General features: G+C 48.1%; 1 protein-coding gene across 1 annotated transcript in view; it reads right to left on the reverse strand.

Annotated features, from left to right (window-relative positions):
- The window catches only part of PHC2 (polyhomeotic homolog 2), a 56,552-nt gene extending 50,836 nt beyond the window's left edge, over positions 1-5,716 (reverse strand). The window contains 1 exon segment of the mRNA XM_063145309.1: positions 5,521-5,716. Within this exon segment, the coding sequence (XP_063001379.1) occupies positions 5,521-5,664 (144 nt within the window). The 5' untranslated portion in view covers positions 5,665-5,716.
- Between the last annotated feature and the right edge of the window lie 14,283 nt (positions 5,717-19,999).

Consider the following 19,999-nt stretch of genomic DNA (forward strand, 5'->3'; position numbering starts at 1 on the left):
GCCATGACATTTGCTATTATTAGCCAGTGGGACTACTGGCAACAAGAAACACTCGATGGCTCCAGAGTTAGTAGAAGCCTACAGGCAGAAAACAGGCTGGTGAGTTCAAACCAATGTCAAATATCAGACCAGCTTCCCCTCTGCTTTCTCCTCCGTCCATCACAGGGTAGAATCATAGAACTGTGGAGTTGGAAGGTACCACAAGTATCATCTAATCCAACCCTCTTCAATGTGCAGGAAAACCAATTCAACCATTTGAAGGAACGCCTCCTCCCATATGTACCTGCCTGGACCTTAAGATCATCTACAGGGGCCCTTCTCCGTGAGCCCCTGCCAAAGGAAGTGAGGCAGGTGGCTACTAGGAGGAGGGCCTTCTCCGCTGTGGCACCCCGGTTGTGGAATGAGCTCCCCAGAGAGGTCCGCCTGGCGCCTACACTGTACTCCTTTCGTCGCCAGCTGAAGACCTTTTTATTCTCTCAGTATTTTAACACTTAATTTTAACTTAAATTTAAATTTTACTGTTCTAACTCTGTATTTTAATCTTATATCAATTTTGTTGCGTGGTTTTATCCTGGTTGTGCTTTTTATACTGTATTTTGTAATTGTGCTTTTAACATGTTGGTTGTTTTATTATGGTTTTAACTTTTGTGAACCGCCCAGAGAGCTTCGGCTATTGGGCGGTATAAAAATGTAATAAATAAATAAATAAATAAATAAATAAAATAAACCATCCATGAGAGGCGGCTGTCCGGCCTCTCCTTAAAAATCTCCAGAGATGGAGAACCCACAACCTCTGTTGATAGACTGTTCAACTGTTGTACAAATCTTACCGTCAGGAAGTTTTCCCTTCTATTTCATCGAAATCCAGGTAGCTGTAACATATACCCATTATTTCGGGTCCTAATTTCTGTGGCTGTGGAAAATAGCTCTTGACCCTCTTCTCTGTGGCATCCTTTTATGTACCTGAACACTGCCAATGTGTCTCCCCTCAATCTCCTTTTCTCCAGACTGAGCATGCCAAGTTCCTTCAGCCCAGAGAGCTTCGGCTATTGGGCGGTATAAAAATGTAATAAATAAATAAATAAGCCCTTCCTCAAGTCCCTGCATCATCTTCGTTGCCCTCCTCTGAACCTGTTCTTCTAACCTGTCAACGTCCTTCTAGAAATGTGGTGCCCACAATCGTACACCAGACTCCAGGTGTGGTCTCACTAGTGCCAAGTAGAGGAGGAATAAGGGCTTCACAGGTCTTTCCCTGCTTCCCAGACCCTAATAGAGGCTGCCTGCAGTAGCAGATTTGGGGGTGCCATTATAGGCAGGAACAGGGAGAGCAAGAAAGCTGCAGAGAAACCGTTATAGCTCACCCATCATTATCCCCTTCAATGTCACCCCTAAATGCTCCCACTATCTACAGGGACTAGACATTTGCTTTAAAAACAAAGTCAAAGCCAAGATCCTCACACGGCAGAATTCTGAGCCCGCGCACCGTTTCCCGTGCTTTTCCTGTGCTTGCACGGAGGATTGTGAAATGCCGGCACCGAGTAAAAACAAAGCAGATGTTTGCATCGGAGAAGGAGACGCGTGGAACGGATGTCCGACTTGGGCCAATAATCCCACCACTGTAGTGGGATAACTTTTGCAACCTCTCTCTCTCTCTCTCTCATACACACACACACACCCCTCCTGGCAGGATTTGGTGGGCAGTTAATATCAATCGGCCCGAAGCGATATACTCCAAAGCATGCCCACCCCAAACAGGGGACGCTGGACTCCACCAAGCACTTTCTGGCGTGAACTTCTTCCGCCAACCCTAACCAAAAGCTCAGACTGAAAATGGGGCACTTACGCCTGGCCGAGTACTCGGGTCTCAATCCACAGGGCAGCGAGACGTAGAGACTTCGAACGGGGAGAGGAGGTGGCCCGCCCGGGCGGGCAGGGAGGCACGGACACGGCTCTGCCCGTGATGTTGCAAGGAGAAGAGAGGTTTCTCCCCCACTCCCGGATCCTGTCTGGGGTCCTCTCCGCCTCTCCCAAGTCTGAGAGCGAGCAGGACAAAGAGATGACCTCTGGCCTTTTGTCTCCGAAACCCACAAGTGAGAGGGGAGGGGGAGGGAAGTCTAGGGATAGGGTTTCCATTTGGCTCAGGAGAATCCGGATTGGAGCTCACCAATCCCAGCCCAGCCCCCCCCCCTCAAGGAAATGCCTTAGGGTCGCTTTGAGCGTTCCCAAATTACAGCAACTGCAGAACTTTTTGAAACACGTAGCAATCGCCTCTGTGCTGGACCTTTCGGATACTGGTCCAGGACTTCCTTCTGGTATTTGCTTGTGATAGGTCCACCCCACCCCATCCCGGTTCACGCAGTGGTCACAGGACCAGCCCAAGCCGTTCATCTGCCTGTGGCAAAGAATAAGGTGTCTCCTCCACCCCCACCCCAACAACTCCACCCACAGAAGCCCAACGAACCAACAGTTGCACAAGACAGTAGCCTAGCTTAGAACAGCAGAAGGACCATGGAGAGCTTTTTTAGAGTTCTAGCTGGTTCCGATGGAAACCCGGAGCGGATTCAACGCCCCACTGACCTCGGAGCCACCAGCCTCCCTCCCAGCTCTACGACCGAACGCGATCGATGGAAAAACGCTGTTTGGAAAAACCTAAAGGCTGAGTGATTGAGATCTTTCTTAAGGACGTAAGGAATGCCCTGCTGGATCAGACCAAGGCTCTGTTCACACGGTGGCCAACCAGGGACAAACAAGCAGGACATGGTGCAACAGCACCCTCCCACCCATGTTCCCCAGCAACTGGTGCACACAGGCTTACTGCCTTGAATACTGGACATAGCAGCAGACGTGTGCTCAGGACAGTAACTCACGCAGAAATAACAGCGGCAAGGAGACCCTCTCAGGGTGGGCCATTTTCATCCTTTCCCAAACTTCTAACGGCAAAAGTGGCTGGCTGAAAGGAGGCCTTGACTTCCCAGCCTCCAACCGCCTTTCCATTCTCCCGAGGCAAACACATGCACAGCCCGGCGCATCGGCGGAGCGCCGCCGCCGCTCGCAAGGGCCACTAGAGGGCGACGCTTCCACACTGCACGTAGCTCAGATGCCGCTGCATTCTCTGGCATGCTTGCAATTGGGGGGTGGGGGGGTGGCCATAGGTTTTGCCCTCTCCTGCAAAAAGGACCTGGGCTGTTATTGTGCGAGGGGGCAGGATTTTTGTGGAAAGGAAGGCAGGGGAAAGGCAGGAGCAGCAGAGGAAGAACAGAGGAGCAGGGGGTCTCCGTCGCAGCCCACAGGCACCGCCGATAGTAAAGACGGGGAACAGTTAGGGCTCCAAGTTTATTTATTAATTTATTTAATATTTATACCGCCCAACAGCCTAGACTCTCCAGGCAGCTTACAAATAAAACCCTAATGTAACAACCTCAATTAAAACTTTAAAAATCACATTAACCCAGAATAAGTTACAGTCCGGGGAAGGCTTTTGGAAAAAAGGTATGAATTTAGGGGGCGTTTAAAAGATATGACGTTGCCTGCCTCCCTAGCTGCATGAGGGAGGGGTTTTCCAGAGGGCGGACGCATCGCTGAAATCTGCCTCCATGTAATTTGACGCTTTGTTTTGTTTTTAAAAAGCAACTGGCTATTTCTCAACTACTCTCTTTAGAACAGCCTTCCTCAACCTGGGGCGCTCCAGATGTGTTGGACTGCATCTCCCAGAATGCCGCAGCGCTGGGGCATTCTGGGAGTTGTAGTCCAACACATCTGGAGCGCCCCAGGTTGAGGAAGGCTGCTTTAGAACGTCAGCACTGCTGGCCACTGGCCAGGGACCAACAAGCAGGATATGGTGCAACAGCACCCTCCCACCCATGTTCCCCAGCAACTGGTGCACACAGGCTGACTTGGATACTGGAGGTAGCACATAGCCATCAGGGCTAGTAGCCATGGATAGCCTTCTCCTCCAGAAATTCATCCAACCCCCTTTTAAAGCCATCCAAATCGGTGGCCATCACTACATCTTGTGGTAGTGAGTTCCATAGTTTAACTATGTGCTGTGTAAAGAAGCACTTCCTTTTATCTGCCCTGAATCTCCCTCCAACCTCCTTTATACTGAACTGGAAACTGAAGCTGATTTGATTGTCTTCTCTAGCCTGGAAGTTGGGACTTGCAGCCGCCAAAGACTTTTTTGCTACCTGACGAGGTGGCGGCGCCCCCCACCTCTCATTCCATGTTCCATGCCTCATGGTAGAGCTGGCCCCGGTTCGACTGTTCAACCGAAATCTGCCTTCCTGTAACCCAGTGGTTCTCAACCTTTGGTGCGACAGAACTTGGGAAGGACTGCCGAAAGGCACCGAAGTCAAAGACCGGTGTGTGTGTGTGTGCGGGCGTGTGCGTGTGTGCGTAGTGGTTGTTCATTGCACAGACACTTTGAAGCACATGCGCAGCTGAAAAGATGGGTGGCGATGAGGGTCGGGCCACCCAAAGTCAGGTCTGTGGGGCTGGTATTTCCCTGGCTGTAACCCAGTGGTTCTCAACCTTCCTAATGCCGCGACCCTTTAATACAGTTCCTCATGTTGTGGTGACCCCCAACCATAAAATTATTTTCGTTGCTACTTCATAACTGTCATTTTGCTACTGTTATGAATCGTAATGTAAATATCTGATACGCAGGATGTATTTTCATTGTTACAAATTGAACATAATTAAAGCATAGTGATTAATCACAAAAACAATATGTAATTATATATTGTGAAATATTTATTTCTAATTACAAATAAATGAAATTTTGTCTTGAAGCATGGTGCAGCATGGGTAACACTCTTAATGGAGACGGATAGAGGAGTGGTGTCTCGGTTCCTAAGACCATCGGAAATATGTGTTTTCCGATGGTCTTAGGCGACCCCTGTGAAAGGGTCATTCGACCCCCAAAGGGGTCCCGACCCACAGGTTGAGAACCGCCAGCGGTTCTCAACCTGTGGGTCGGGACCCCTTTGGGGGTCGAATGACCCTTTCACAGGGGTCGCCTAAGACCATCGGAAAACACATATTTCCGATGGTCTTAGGAAACTGTATTGACTGAACTATGTCCTGTATCATCTTTTGCATTATTAAAGCTATTGTTATGTATTATTTTCATTAGCAAACCATCCCATGACAATGGATCGTGTAGGGAAGAACAAAAATAATTTTATGGTTGGGGGTCACCACAACATGAGGAACTGCATTAAAGGGTCGCGGCATTAGGAAGGTTGAGAACCACTGCGTAACCCAAGCCGTCGTTCCCCGTGCCACTGCCTTGGATGAAAGAGAACAGGTTGCGTCCCTCTTCCGTGCGACAGCCCCTCAGGTGACATCACATCTCCCTTCAGCCTTCTCTGCTCAAGCCTAGAAGCACCTCAGAAGAGTATAAACAAAAGCGTGCCTTGCAGCCCAGCCTACCTCGCAGGGTGGAGGTACAGAAATACCAGATTGTCACTCTCCCAAGGACTCCCAACGGGAGAGCCGTCCAACCCGCCCTCTCCCGCTTACCTGGACAGTTTGGCGATCGGGGATCCCGCCGTACACGGAGATTTGAGGCCCGGCCTGGCGCCCGTTGCTGTTGGTGGTCGCCGTGGTGCTGGCGCTGCTGATAGGAGTGGGTGCCTGCAACTGCTGGTTCTCCATGGTAACCATCCAGGGTACCAAACCCGCCACGAAGCAAGGGAGAAGGCCAAGATGGCGGAGGGGGCGGTGACGGTCGGCAGGCTACAGCTGTGAGGAGACAGAAGCAGAGGCACCAAGAGGTTCAGTCCTGAGTGCAAATCCCGGTCTGGGGATGTACTCCCCGGGTGATCTTGAAGGGCGATGTAGCAGGGCTCTTGCACCCCTTCCCCAAAGAGAACACTTTCAGAGAGTGGGCCATCCTGCCTGGCCAGAGTATGGAAGGAAGGCTCAGCTCCAACAACATGAAAACTGGGCCACACGTTCATGAGATCCAGCTGCATTCTCTAACAACGGTGCCTTCCGTATTTGTCGAACTACAATTCCCAGTATCCCCAGTTCCACAATGACAAGTCAGATCAAGTCAAGGATGGTTGATAAATCGGATGATTCGATTCCACACACACACACAAAAAGGGTAAAGGAATACCATTTATTCGTGGAAGGAGCATGAAAACTAGAAGGGTAGGAGGGAAAAACATGTCTTATATAAGAATACGGTGGTGTTTTGAAAGTTCGAAAAAGTTCAAAGCTAGTGGGGAAGGGAAGGGAATGAGGCAAAGGGGAGGTTAATGCAGGAGCGCCACACTGTGCATGTAATGTAACATGTGACACAACACGTTTTTCTGAGCCAATGAAAGGACAGGAAGAGAATGTTGGGAAACAGGCTGAGAAAAAGTCAGTTTTGGTGATAGTGTGAGGAAGAGAAGCTGAGGCGAAGGAGCTGAAAGGACACCAGAGGGAAAAGAAAGAAAAAAAACCCTTCCATCACTCGTTTTTGACCTCAAACTTCAAGAAATGGTGAATGATCTTTTTAAAAAGAATATTCCCCCCCACACACACACACCCCTTTGCTGGCTCATTTGAAGTACATTTATTTTAAAAGTGCAAAGTTGTTCCAGTCGCAAGGGAAATGGGCAAACAGATTTGTTATCTAATCAGTCTCACATTACCAGCCCCGGCACGGGATTTGCACTAGTTTTACAATAATGACATTTTTCTTTCCCCTCTGTCGCTCTGCATATCTGTTATATGGCAAAACTAAAATTAGAAGAGAAAGGAAGGTAAAATCCCCCGAATAATTCTGGTGCCCATTGCACATGCATGCACACACACACAAACAAACAAATAAACGCAGGGGAAACACACCATTTCCCCAACCTGACCTGCAACATCCAATAATACGCACAACTTCACAGATGTGAAGAAAGTAAGGCACTAACCTGGTCGCCATAGGTGACCAGAAAATCTGTCCAGGCAAGCGAGCAGGCACAGGTTGGTAAAAACAAGTAAATAATTTGCCGGCTAGTAGATTTGCAGAGGCCTTATTTACAAGGGTGCACATAAGACCTGTGCTGCTAGATCAAACTAAAAAAAGAACCTTGTGGGCTCTCCCACACTAGAGGCCTTCAAGAGGTAGCTGGACAACCATCTGTCAGGGATGCTTTAGGATGGATTCCTGCATTGAGCAGGGGGTTGGACTAGATGGCCTTGTAGGCCCCTTCCAACTCTACTATTCTGTGATTCTATTCCTCTAGTCTGGGTCCTTCCATCTTACAGATTACGATTTCTGGGAAGATGAGAAAGCCCTGCGTTGGAGACGGCTGATCTTTCCCAGAACTCAGTTTCCAACAGTGGACAGCTACATGCTTCCTGGATACTCAGGAGCAAAACAAGAAAAGGGCATCCCTTCCCCGTTGGACCCTAGCATCGAATGTTCAGGGGTAGACCATATCTGCCTAGGGAGGTTCTATTTAGCTACAGACTGCTTCCAAATCACCTTGCTCGGTCAGCGCTAGAGGCCTCCAGGCAGCTGTCAAGCGTAAGTCAGGGATGCTTTAGGGTGGATTCCTGCATTGAGCAGGGGGTTAGACTTGATGGCCTTATAGGCCCCTTCCAACTTTACTATTCTATGATTCTAAGCATAGGTCCATTTGGACCAGTACTGTCTACTCCAATGGGCAGTCTGAGTCCTCCAACTTCTTTAACTGGAGACGGCGGGGATTGAACCCGGGCCCATTGGCATGCAAAGCAAGTAGGGCTAGACCCTATTATTTATGCTCAGCTCAGCATCTATTATTCTGAAGGAGATACAGGAGCTGAGCAATAAGAGGTCCGGAAGCCACCAGGTTGGAGAGCAAGGAAGGGGGGGGGGAACTCTGTACCGCACCATGTACATTGATGGTGCTATATAAATAAATAATAATAATAATAATACACCAGCCTTCCTCAACCTGGGGCGCTCCAGATGTGTTGGACTGCATCTCCCAGAATGCCCGAGCCTGGGGCATTCTGGGAGTTGTAGTCCAACACATCTGGAGCGCCCCAGGTTGAGGAAGGCTGATGTACACTGATGGTGCTATATAAATAAATAAATAATAATAATAATAATAATAATAATTTTGCTCTATTCACAGCATTCATGACTTTTTAAAACCTTCATCATATTCCTCGTCCCGCTTTTGTTCCTGAACAAAAAGAGACCCTGAGCCTTTTGTCATGGCGAAGGGGCTCTAACCCGCTTCTGGCTGGTACGTCTGGCCATTTACAAGCCACTTTCAAGACACTAAAGGCCTCCAAAAATATCGCCCTCCAGAACCTCAGGAAAGGCTGCATCCCCCAGGGAAGAATAAAACATTACCCGGGCCCAAAGTCCCAAACTAACAAAGCCCGGTTCAATTTCAAAACCCTTCAACCGCCTGGAAATCCAGTTCTCGGAGACCTTCAGGTCTAGAAACTTGTTTGGTCCAATTAAGGATGCGAGCTAGTTTTTACGTGGCGAGGCAACACCGAGCTTGCTCTTTCGGGCGCACATGCGCGCTCTCCAGAACACACTCACCCCCATCTTTCTCCAGAGCAAAACAGCTCGTGGCGTCCCAACGCTGCTCGGCTCACGCGCTCTTCACCTACCTCCGCTACCTCCACATGGCCCAATGTCCGCGGCGCGCGACGGAAGGCAAACGCGGTCACCGGGGGGCTGGCAGGACCCTCATCCATCCCGTCAACCGCACGTGCCCAAACACATGCAAAAGCATCCTCTTCGGCCTTGGCTTCGAAGGGGGCCCTTTCCGGCCGTGGGGCAAGGCGCAGGTCGGAAGGCCTAAGCTACGGAGGTGCGCCAGTGCGCGGGCGGCCTGCCGTGGGAGCTGTGCTCCTCTCAGAGGATGTCATTGGGGGGAAAGGAACGCATCCTGCTGATATGCCTTTGTTCCGCCCTCTGCATAGCCGGCAATCGCGCACAGACTCCAAGGTTGGGAGGGAAAAGGGGGGAGAGAGAGAGAAATAAAGAAGAGGACCTAATTTCCTGATGATTATGATGTCGCTTAGCAACGGCCAATCAGGGCCTTGGCTTTTTGCCTGCAGTATTTCATGCAAATAGTTTTGGAGGGTTGGGTTCTTCTCTTTTTTATCCCTTTTTTTTTTAATCTCACAGGGTCAGCCAAGCAAGCGGCTTAGCGCTACTCCCTCGGGACGCATTAGGGATAGGGGATATGAGCCTTGGAGTTTTCCGTGCATCCCGTCCAGGGAGAGCCAAGAGCACAGCCTAAGGAAGACGCAGCTGCGGGGAAGAGAAGCAGGGATACCCCACCAGCTGCTGTGATCCATCCTATTCCAGGAGGGTGCGCGTACATACAGCCAGTCACACAATTCTCCAGAAGCCGGAACACACAGACACACACACACACCCCTCGAGGATTTTTCTCCAAGTTCCAGCAGGACGCCACATGCCATCGGAGCAAACCTTCGGACTCGGAAACCCTGCACCAGTATAACCCAAGTTCCGAACTTGGAAAAACTGAATTCTGCACCCTTGCATAGATTATGCCGGAAAGAAGCTGCAGTTCGGTTTCTCCTACCCAATGTTGCTGTCACGCAGAATTTATTCCATTTCCCCCCTTCCCCCCCCTCCACTTTCAAGCCTATCTGCAGTAGCTTCAGGGCTAGAAACTTGGCTTCTTTTTAACACGAAAACGGAGGTTCAAAGAAAATTAGATCCAGCGCCCGCTACTGCAGCTGGTGCATCTTCTGGATTTTTGGGAGGCTTTTCTGAGCCACAGTTCACTACCTGGTCGTGTTTTTGTGGAAAGCTCCCCCTCCCCGGGGGGGGCGTTGAAAAGGGAGAGCTTACAGAGAATGCAATGAAGGAGGAACAGGGGTCTGGAAACAAATCCCTATGAAGAGCGACTGAAAGAACTGGGCATGTTTAGCCTGGAGAAGAGAAGATTGAGGGGAGACACGAGAGCACTCTTCAAATGCTTGAAAGGTTGTCACACAGAAGAGGGCCAGGATTTCTTCTCGATCCTCCCAGAGTGCAGGACACGGAATAACGGGCTCAAGTGACAGGAAGCCAGATTCCGGCTGGACATCAGGAAAAACTTCCTGACTGTTAGAGCAGTACAACAATGGAACCAGTTACCTAGGGAGGCGGTGGGCTCTCCCACACTAGAGGCCTTCAAGAGGTAGCTGGACAACCATCTGTCAGGGATGCTTTAGGGTGGATTCCTGCATTGAGCAGGGGGTTGGACTTGATGGCCTTGTAGGCCCCTTCCAACTCTACTATTCTCTGATTCTATGAACAGTCCTATGGGAGAATATGTGGAATAGGAGGCCCCCTACCATATGCTCACCCCACGCTGCACCCAAGCCCCATTTATCCTCCTTTAATTGTTCCATTTTCATTGCGGGCCTCGAAAGGATTCCATTAGCTGGCTGGTCAGTGGTGCCCGTAAGATCCCCTATTGATCTGCAGGCAACATCGATTTCCATCAAGCTAATTAGCATATAAATTAGCCATTTCAAAGAGGAGGAAAGAGAAGACGTACTAGACGCAAATTAATTAGAGTTTGGTAGCTCTTTGGAGGTAAGTAGTCCATTTGCAAAAGGGTAGGAAAAAGAGAGATGTATTCCAGACTTTTGTTGGATAAAAAAAGCAGTTACTGTTCAACACAGCTCAAATCTAGCCAATCCATAGGTAGCTTGCTTAGGCAGGGAGAAAACATTAATTGGTCCATTGAGACCTGTAATATCTAATAAGACTGGGAAGTCCCAGGCCCTAAAACCCAGTTCTCTTTAATCAAGGTGCAGAGGAGACTGAACCAAATAAAGCAAGAATTGTTAGAAATATAGAAGGATAAGCCATGCTAGGTAGAAATCAGCATGGCTTCTGCAAAGGGAAGCCCTGCCTTATTAACTTTTTGGGATCCTTCATGTATCGACAAGAAGGTTGATAGTGATGATCTGGCAGAAAGCATATTCCTGGGCTTTCTACGTTCCTCAACAAAAGCTCTTCTATAAATCTAGCAGGTCGTAAGAATATAAAAAGAACCATGTTGTGCTGAAACTAAAGGCCCATCACCTTGTTTCCAACAAGGTGGCCTTGAATTCTAGAATTACGGAAGCGGGAGAAGAAAAGTTCGCTCCGTCCACTTTCTCGGCCCAACAAGATTACATTTTATAGATTCCAGCCTGCCTCCCCTTTTAAATTGTCTTTGCCTGCCCCACATTTCCCCCAAATGAAAAAAAGCCCCAAGCACTTTAACCTTTCCAAGTTGGGATAAGAAGACATCCAAGGCTAAGAGACAGGAAAATCCTGTGGTCACTTCAGTCATCAGTAGCGGAGGGGGAGATTTCAACTGGAGAACTCGCCCATTTTCTTACGCTAAGCTACTTACCATAGGCTCAGGGGTACAGCCAATAGGAAAGGAAAATTCACAATGCCATGCGCGTTAGGGTTTGCAACACACACACACACAATCATGGTCTAGATATTTCAGCCAACATTTAGGAAATTCCTGTACCAGCAACCCCCAACCATACGAACAAGGAATTCCAGCGTATAACAGACACACACCCTAGATCCTTCAGGGAAGAACCACAACAGCAGAAGAGAAAATATTTCACGTGCAAACAGTCCAGCGTTTGATACCCAGCAATGATCTGCTCTGTGGGTTTTTTGAGGTCTTAGCAGGCAATGGCCAGACAAACACACTTTGGGTGCTTTCTCTTTCTTTAAAACCTTGGAGGTAGGATTTCCCCCCAGGAAGCTTCCATAAAACGCAATTACGGAGCAACCCCCATGAGCCTACAGCAACAGCCCGTTTCTGCTTACAGGCTCCGTTGCCGTAAATCTTCCGGAAAGAGCACAGCCGAGCAGGCTCTGTCGGGTGTACTCTACAGCCAAGACCTTCCTTCCACGTGGGCATCCTCAGCTGCTGCGTTTGCAACTTAATGATGATGATTAAAAACACGGACATTTACAGCAGCTCCCTGATCCCAAGCCGGCTGGCAATTTTTAAATGAGAAAATAATTATTATTCACTTGCAACCAGAGCGGAGGACAGTGCACGGAAACCCATTCGACGCTGCGAACTTCCTTGGCCAGTCTGGGGAACCCTTAGCTGTCCCACGTGATGCCCGGCCACATACAACATTATTTATTTATTTAAAGGGGTGATTTGCTCTTCAATCAAAAAGGCATCCAGAGTGGCTTACATGCGATGAACAAAAACACAACAGCTCCAGATCACAGGCTTACACAGCACAAGAGGAAAAAGGGGCGGGGAGGGAGGAGGAAAAACAAGAAAACATGGGCACTGCTGATTATGTTGTACCGGCCTCTAAGCAGGGTGTACTCATGCAGAGCCTCTCTCCTTCACCATCCCCCTCAATTAACATTGCTGAACAGATGCGGGCAAATATTATTATTTTATGGGTACCGAGTACAGAACAGCTGCATTCCAGGCTGCGTTTCGCTCCACCCCTAAGAACTCTAAGGAACAAAATATCAGCATGTTTTGAGCAAAAACCCAAGACTCATACAGGGCAGGGAGCAGCCATCCGAGACATGTGCAAGCCCTGACCCTTGAATACAGATGTCTATGTACCCATAAGAACTAGAAACTTTGTTCTTTTTAAAAACTAAATAAATCCCGAAGGATCTCCATTTTTGTCTTCAACATCCAAATACCCAAAGTTTCACTTACATTTTAAGTGTAGTGGACGGCTACCCTGCTGATCGCTGCCAGCATCTCGGCCCAGCAATTTCCTGCAAGATGCCATCTATCAAGCATTTAAAAACGTATTTGTTCCAGAAAAGCATCCATTTCCGGGAGGAAACACAAATGTGAAACAGGGGACGGACGAAACCCCCATCATCTCAAAGGTCAGGTCTGCTCTCTAGTAAATATATTTCGAGGAATCTGCCGATGACATCTGCCATCCATCAAACCCATCCAAAGGCCATTGCAGACGGGGGTTTCTAAGCCGACAGACAATAGAATAAGACGAAACATCTCTCCAAGGGGAAAGAACCCTCCTCACCCAAACAGGAGGCGTGAATTCCTCTCCCTGGGCTGAAGAAGCCGGGCTGCCCCCCTTGCCCAAATTATATACACACCCACAAAGACACTCATGAAATTACAAAAAATATATATTAGGGTACCAATGAGCCTAGAATTTGGTGTGCCAATAATATCAGACACTTCCTCAGCCCAGGGCTCTTCAACATTTTTATTAATGATTTGGATGAGGAGGTGCAGGGAACGCTTATCAAATTTGCAGATGACACAAAATTGGGTGGGATAGCAAATACCCTGGAAGACAGACAAACTTCAAAGTGATCTCAATAGGCTGGAGTGCTGGGCTGAAAACAACAGAATGACATTTAATAGGGATAAATGCCATGTTCTACATCTAGGAAATAGAAACCAAATGCACAGTTACAAGATGGGGGATACTTGGCTCAGAAATACTACGAACGAGAAGGATCTTGGAGTTGTTGTAGATCGCAAGATGAATATGAGCCAACAGTGCGATATGGCTGCAAGAAAGGCAAATGCTATTTTGGGCTGCATTAATAGAAGTGTAGCTTCCAAATCGCGTGAGGTACTGGTTCCTCTCTATTCGGCCCTGGTTAGGCCTCATCTAAAGTACTGCGCCCAGTTCTGGGCTCCACAATTCAAGAAGGATGCAGACAAGCTGGAGCGTGTTCAGAGGAGGGCAACCAGGATGATCAGGAGTCTGGAAACAAAGCCCTGTGAAGAGAGACTGAAAGAACTGGGCATGTTTAGCCTGGAGAAGATTGAGGGGAGACAGGATAGCACTCTTCAAAGACTTAAAAGGTTGTCACACAGAGGAGGGCCAGGATCTCTTCTCGATCCTCCCAGAGTGCAGGACACGGAATAACTGGCTCAAGTTAAAGGAAGCCTGATTCCAGCTGGACATCAGGAAAAACCTCCTGACTGTTAGAGCAGTACGACAATGGAATCAGTTGCCTGGTGAGGTTGTGGGCTCTCCCACACTAGAGTCCTTCAAGAGGCAGCTGGACAACCCTCTGTCAGGGATGCTTTAGGGTGGATTCCTGCATTGAGCAGGGGGTTGGACTCGATGGCCTTGTAGGCCCCTTCCAACTCTCCTATTCTATGACTCTAGGGAGAAAAACACTGAAGATTTTGAGTAAAAATAATAATAAAATCTGGAAAACAAGGAATTTCAGAATACCTGGCAAATAACTCAGGTATTTCCACGCCATCAAGAAAGCTGACGTTCATCGTTCATGTCCCCGCCGCAAGTATGAAATTTTAGGTGTTCCTAAATATCTCCCTCTAATAGCAAACTCACGTGGCCAGTGCTGATAGAAATGGAGTCAAAAAGAGGCTGCAGAGAAGCTGGAGGAAAAGGGCAGCATACCCCGGTGAACCCCAAAATGAACACCCCAAATTACTATGAAAGAAAAGGGGGGATATGTATTCCCTTAAACTGAAATGGTCTTTCCAGATCACCTGGAAAACAGAAATTTGGTATACTTGCAGGTCAAGACACCCCAAACAACTAGAAAAGCCTAGAAGTGGCCAAAATGGGGGCATGAAATGGATCTGTAGGAAATCCCACTGCCATTGCAGGTTTGGATTTGGGAGCAGGGAAGGAAGAGGCAATTCCAGGAATGTTTATATATATTTTTACAAAATGAAAACTTTGGTTAGCAGTACAAATGGATCAGAACAAGGTTTGCTGAGCCGGAACAAGGATCCATCCAGGATCCATCCTCTTACCAACCAGATGCATCCAGGAAGTTCACAAACACAGCAAAAGGTCCCCAACATCTGATGCAGAAGAAGAGGCCTGATGCTGGATCAGACCAAGGGTCCATCTAGTCCAGCACTCTGTCCACCAGGGACCTACAAGCAGAACATGAGTGCAACAGCACCCTCCCACCCATGTTCCCCAGCAACAGGTGTATACAGGCTTACTGCCCCTGATAGAGGAGACCGCACATAGCCATCAGGGCTAGCAGCCACGGATTGCCTTCTCCTCCTCCAGGAATTTATCCAACCCTTTTAAAGCCATCCAAATGGGTGGCCAGCACCACATCTTGTGGTAGTGAGTTCCGTAGTTTAACTCAGCGCTGTGTGAAGAAGTCCTTCCTTTTATTTGTCCTGGATCTCCCACCAATCAGCTTCATGGGATTCCAGTATTATGGGAGAGGGAGAAAAATGTCTCCCTCTCTACGTTCTCCACGCCAGGCATAATTTCCATGCGTGATTTCGTCCACCTCTATCCTGTCTCCCCTGAGCCTCCTTTCCCCCCAAGCTAAACAGTCCCAGCTGTTGTGACCGTCCCTCATAGGGGTGATGCTCCAGGCCCTGGATCACTTCCTGCACTTCCTCTGTCTCTATCCTTTCCGAGGCACAGTGACCAGAACTGTACGAAGGGTTCCAAGTGTATTTGCACCATAGATTGCATGATACCGGCAACTTTATTTTCAACTCCTTCCCTAAGGATCCTTGCACGCTGGTATACTGCTCCTGTAGGTGGAGGTTCCATTTAGCTTTAATAGCCATTGAAAGATCTCTTCTCCGCCTCCGAAATGTTTACAGCTTTTTGAAAGTCACTTTAAACCCATGCTCATCACTGGATCTTGTGCAGACAATTCTTTAAGTAAATTATGAAACAAAGAACACGTGTTTTGGCTGACCTGAATCAACTGCCTGTCAACTTAAGGGGCAAAACCGAGTTTAAAATGCCAGCAGTTTCCCTCCCTCCATTCTATTTAAAATTAACACAAGGACCAGGGAGAGACATTTGCAATGGAGAATCAGAGGGTGTGGGTGTTTAGATTCTGTCTTCTGATTTCAAACAGACATTGGCTGCATTCAGACATCACAATAATTTATTGTGGGGGGTGGCTTGTGAGTGCGCCCTGCTCTCAGCTTCAGGCACAAGGAGGAGAGCAGTCTTCTGCTTCTGATTAACAAAAGTTTAGGGTTTGGACAGCACACTAAACTATGGTTAATCTTAACTACGGTCTGTTTGAACCAAGCCAGTTGCTTAACCAAAGGTGCTCCTAGACTCGTCTAGTGAGGCAGAGTGCCTGAAAAGCCAGTGTTAGTTTGCTCAGAGGCTTAGTGAGGGCATCAGGTCAGATAGTACAGCATAGTTATCTTTGCTTGTCAATGATTTAGTTTGGACAAAAAAAAGAAGCTGGGAACGAGCGTTGGGCCTGACCGCTCGTCCCTCGTGTCTCTCCGCCTGTCATGCGACCCAGTTTCCCACATCTTCAATTTCAGATGGCTTAGATTTATTTCAACCAGGACTGAAGTACAGAAGTTGCCATGCATGAGGGGAAGAGAAGGACAACAGAGGGCTACGCAGGCTCAATATGAATACCCAGCTTCTTAAATCATGGTTTACAAACCCAGGATTGTTACATCCAAAACGGCCCTGCTGCCTGCAGCCTAACACAGTACAACACATTCAAACTACTGAGCAGCACAAGTGGAATACTGGACAGCCACAGACTGTACAGTGGTGCACTTCAGCTTTCAATCAGGAGCAAAGAAGTGGGAACTTGGAAATTTTAGAGCAGTCGCCTTAAACTTGACGGTTTCAAGAGACACAATCATTCTTAGCTGAGCCCAGTACTGGTTTCCTCGAAGGCAGGCAAAGAATAAGAGCTTGTCGTGAATACAGAAATGACTGCTTATGCAACGATCCAGAGCAATAAATCGAAGAGAACCCGGGTGAAATCGGATGGACCCTCAAATCGCTGGTCTTCTGGAGGACTGAGGAATGAAAGCAAAGCTACAGAATGAAGCTGTGAAGGTTTGAGGCCTGCAGAGGCAAGCTAATAAAGTCAAGCTTAGAGGCCTGGAGTTTTTCTGTTTGGAGGGGTGGATCCCTGAGAACAGTTGTTTCATTTCTCCAGCTAAGATTCATTTCCCTGGTTAAGTTTCATATCTCTACTTAATTTTCATTTCTTCAAGGTTGAAACAGTACTTTCTGATTTGGGGGAAGATGGTGAGAGACCAGAGCATGAGGAACGAGCAGGAAGAAGCAGCCTGAAGAAGTCTAGGTGCAGCTTAGGGTAAAAGATTTTGCATTTTTGCAATGTTTCTTTTAATGCCCATTGTATCACTCATCTCTATCAACACAATACTTCGACTTGTAATTTGATTGTTTAATATACTAATAAACCGTTGTGTTAAACCTAGAATCATGATTCAATGATTCTATTCTAAAGTGTCCGGAGTGTTACTCACCCCATGTCTACAGCCAAAACCCCATGATATTGGGAAGGGGAAGGTAAAGGAAGGAAGGTGGGACTCTTAAGGAGGCAAAAGATCCTTATGGAGGTGGCTCAGGAGGTCCAGGACAATGTGCGCAGGGGGAAAAGCAACATCCCCGTAACTTCCATCACGTGTTAACCACTGCCCAACTGCTTTCAGGACACGCCGCTTCCCATGCAAGAATGGACATGACTAGCGCTCCGAGGCTACGGTTGAATCCGGCAGCCAGATTGCAAGCTGAATATGAGCCAACAGCGCGACATGGCTGCAAGAAAGGCAAATGCTATTTTGGGCTGCATTAATAGAAGTATAGCTTCCAAATCACGCGAGGTACTGGTTCCTCTCTATTCGGCCCTGGTTAGGCCTCATCTAGAGTATTGCGTCCAGTTCAAGAAGGACGCAGACAAGCTAGAGCGTGTTCAGAGGAGGGCGACCAGGATGATCAGGGGATCTGGAAACAAAGCCCTATGAAGAGAGACTGAAAGAACTGGGCATGTTTAGCCTGGAGAAGAGAAGGTTGAGGGGAGACATGATAGCACTCTTCAAATCTTTAAAAGGTTGTCACACAGAGGAGGGCCAGGATCTCTTCTCGATCCTCCCAGAGTGCAGGACACGGAATAACGGGCTCAAGTTAAAGGAAGCCAGATTCCAGCTGGACATCAGGAAAAACTTACTGACTGTTAGAGCAGTACGACAATGGAACCAGTTACCTAGGGAGGTTATGGGCTCTCCCACACTAGGGGCATTCAAGAGGCAGATGGACAAGCATCTGTCAGGGATGCTTTAGGGTGGATTCCTGCATTGAGCAGGGGGTTGGACTCGATGGCCTTGTAGGCCCCTTCCAACTCTGCTATTCTATGATTCTATGTGCGAGGCTGGTACTTTTGGACCTTTCAGCGGCTTTCGATACCATCGACCATGGTATCCCTCTGGAACGCCTGAGGGGTTTGGGAATCAGGGGTGCTGTGCTCCGGTGGTTCCAGTCCTACCTCTCAGGTAGATTCCAGATGGTGATGCTTGGGGATAGTTGCTCCTCAAAAAAGGAGTTGTTGTATGGCGTACCACAAGGTGCCATCCTATCCCCAATACTGTTTAACATCTGCATGAAACCGCTGGGAGAGGTCATCCGGAGGCACGGGGCGGGGTGCTATCAGTATGCTGATGACACCCAAATATGTTTCTCTATGCCTTTGACAACAGTGTCAGCTAAGGACAGTGCGTCTCCTCTGAATGAATGCTTGGAAGCAGTAATGGGCTGGATGAGGAGAAACAAACTGAAGCTGAATCCAGACAAGACAGAGGTGCTTGCTGTCAAGGGCTCTGACCTAGGTTTGGAAGAGTGACAACTGGTTCTGGATGGGGCTACACTCCCCCTGAAAGACTGTGTTCGCAGCTTGGGGGTGCTCCTGGATCCGTCGCTCCAAATGACAGCCCAGATAAAAGCGACGGCCAGGAGTGCCTACTATCAGCTTCGTCTGATACGCCAGCTGCGCCCCTTCTTAGAGTCAGAAAACTTGAGGTTACCACGCGCTGGTAACCTCAAGGCTTGACTTCTACATAGGGCACTCTCCATAGGGCTACCATTGTACCTAGTTCGGAAACTTCAACTAGTTCAAAATATGGCAGCCAGGTTGGTCACCAGTACATCTAGGGGTGAGCACATTACCCCAACATTAAAGTCACTCCACTGGCTGCCAATTAGTTTCCGGGCAAAGTACAAAGTGTTGGTCATTACCCTCAAAGCCCTAAATGGTTTGGGTCCAGGCTACTTGCGGGATCGCCTTCTCCCATATAGTCCGCCCCGCACACTCAGGTCCTCTGGGGTGAACTTACTTCAGTCAGCCAAGACTAGGCTGACATCAGTTTCCCAGAGGACCTTTTCTTCTGTCACCCCCGGATTATGGAATGGCCTACCAGAGGAGATTCATAATATTAACTCCCTCTGTGATTTTAAGGCAGCTTTGAAGACTAGCCTTTTCCGGCAGGCCTACGCAGATTAATGTAAAATCAAGATTTTTTAAAAAATGTGTTGATTCCTGCACTAATGTTGTTCCCCGCCTCGATCCAAAGGTAGAGGCGGGTAAGAAGTAAGTAAAATTATTATTATTATTATTATTATTATTATTATTATTATTATTATTAACCCAGATGCATCTGGGCCCACGAAAGTGCCGCCCTTCCAAGGGTTCTACAACTCTCGTTGTCTTGATATTCTTTCTAGTAACTCTGCTCTGGATCCTTTTCAATCTGGATTCCATCCTTTGCATTCCACTGAAACAGCCCTTACTAAGATTACCAATGATCTTCTTATTGCCAAGTCTAAAGGTCTTTATTCCGTACTTATTCTCCTGGATCTTACTGCAGACTTTGAAACGGCTGATCACGACCTTTTTTGGATTCCCTTCATGACCTCGGATTTTGTGGCTCCGTCTATAGCTGGTTTGCCTCCTATCTAGCGGGTCGCTCTTTCAGCGTGTTGGCTAATGGCAGCTCGTCTTCTTCTTTTCCCCTTTCAGTAGGGGTTCCGCAAGGCTCGGTGCTTGGCCCGTTGTTGTTTTCTTTATACATGTTGTCCTTGGGTAATCTTATTCAATCTCATGGCCTCCAATATCATCTGTATGCCGATGATACACAATTATATCTTTCATCTCCGGATCTTTCTCCTGATGTTCATGATCGTATCTCGTTCAGATATCGCAGCTTGGTTGCTTCATCGTCGTTTGAAACTTAACATGGCAAAGACT

This window comes from Elgaria multicarinata, chromosome 20 (genome assembly GCF_023053635.1).
Source record: "Elgaria multicarinata webbii isolate HBS135686 ecotype San Diego chromosome 20, rElgMul1.1.pri, whole genome shotgun sequence".
Taxonomy (NCBI): domain Eukaryota; kingdom Metazoa; phylum Chordata; class Lepidosauria; order Squamata; family Anguidae; genus Elgaria; species Elgaria multicarinata.